The sequence below is a fragment of the Opisthorchis viverrini genome (assembly GCF_000715545.1).
Source record: "Opisthorchis viverrini unplaced genomic scaffold opera_v5_82, whole genome shotgun sequence".
Classification (NCBI taxonomy): domain Eukaryota; kingdom Metazoa; phylum Platyhelminthes; class Trematoda; order Opisthorchiida; family Opisthorchiidae; genus Opisthorchis; species Opisthorchis viverrini.
The window spans coordinates 1699231-1699636 of NW_008751738.1; the positions used below are offsets into that span (position 1 = coordinate 1699231).

At 52.0% G+C, this 406-nt stretch overlaps 1 protein-coding gene across 1 annotated transcript in view; it reads right to left on the reverse strand.

The window, feature by feature from the left end:
* T265_04785 (hypothetical protein) overlaps positions 1 to 406 on the reverse strand; it is a gene marked incomplete at both ends in the record, with an annotated part of 11038 nt that overhangs the window by 10437 nt on the left and 195 nt on the right. Inside the window, one exon of the mRNA XM_009169610.1 lies at positions 261 to 406. This exon is cut by the window's right edge and continues 195 nt beyond it. Coding sequence (XP_009167874.1) covers positions 261 to 406 — 146 coding nt within the window. The remainder of the gene's footprint in view (positions 1 to 260) is intronic.

Here is a 406-nt window from a genome sequence, read left to right on the forward strand (position 1 = left end):
AAATTTTTTTACCTGGGCAGCTGTATCAGTCCCGGTGGTCTCACGAAAGAGGAAATTTCCATCCGTATTGGGAAGGCCAGAGCAGCTTTTGCAAACCTACGTCACCTGTGGCGTAGGCGTGACATCAGTTTCTCTGTCAAGGGTCGGGTTTACAATGGTGTGGATCAGAAACCTGGCCGCTGCGCGCCGAGGGCGTCAAAAGGCTTTCAGTGTTTGACCATCGATGTCTTCGAAGCATTGCCCGAATCTGCTGGGATCACCGGATCAGCAATTCCGAAGTACGTCGAATGGTATTCGGGAGAAATAACTCACCTCCGATAGATGAACTGATCACACTGCACAGGTTGCGCTGGTTTGGCCACGTGCTGCGTATGCCAGTCGACCGACTTCCACGAGGGCTCTTTTT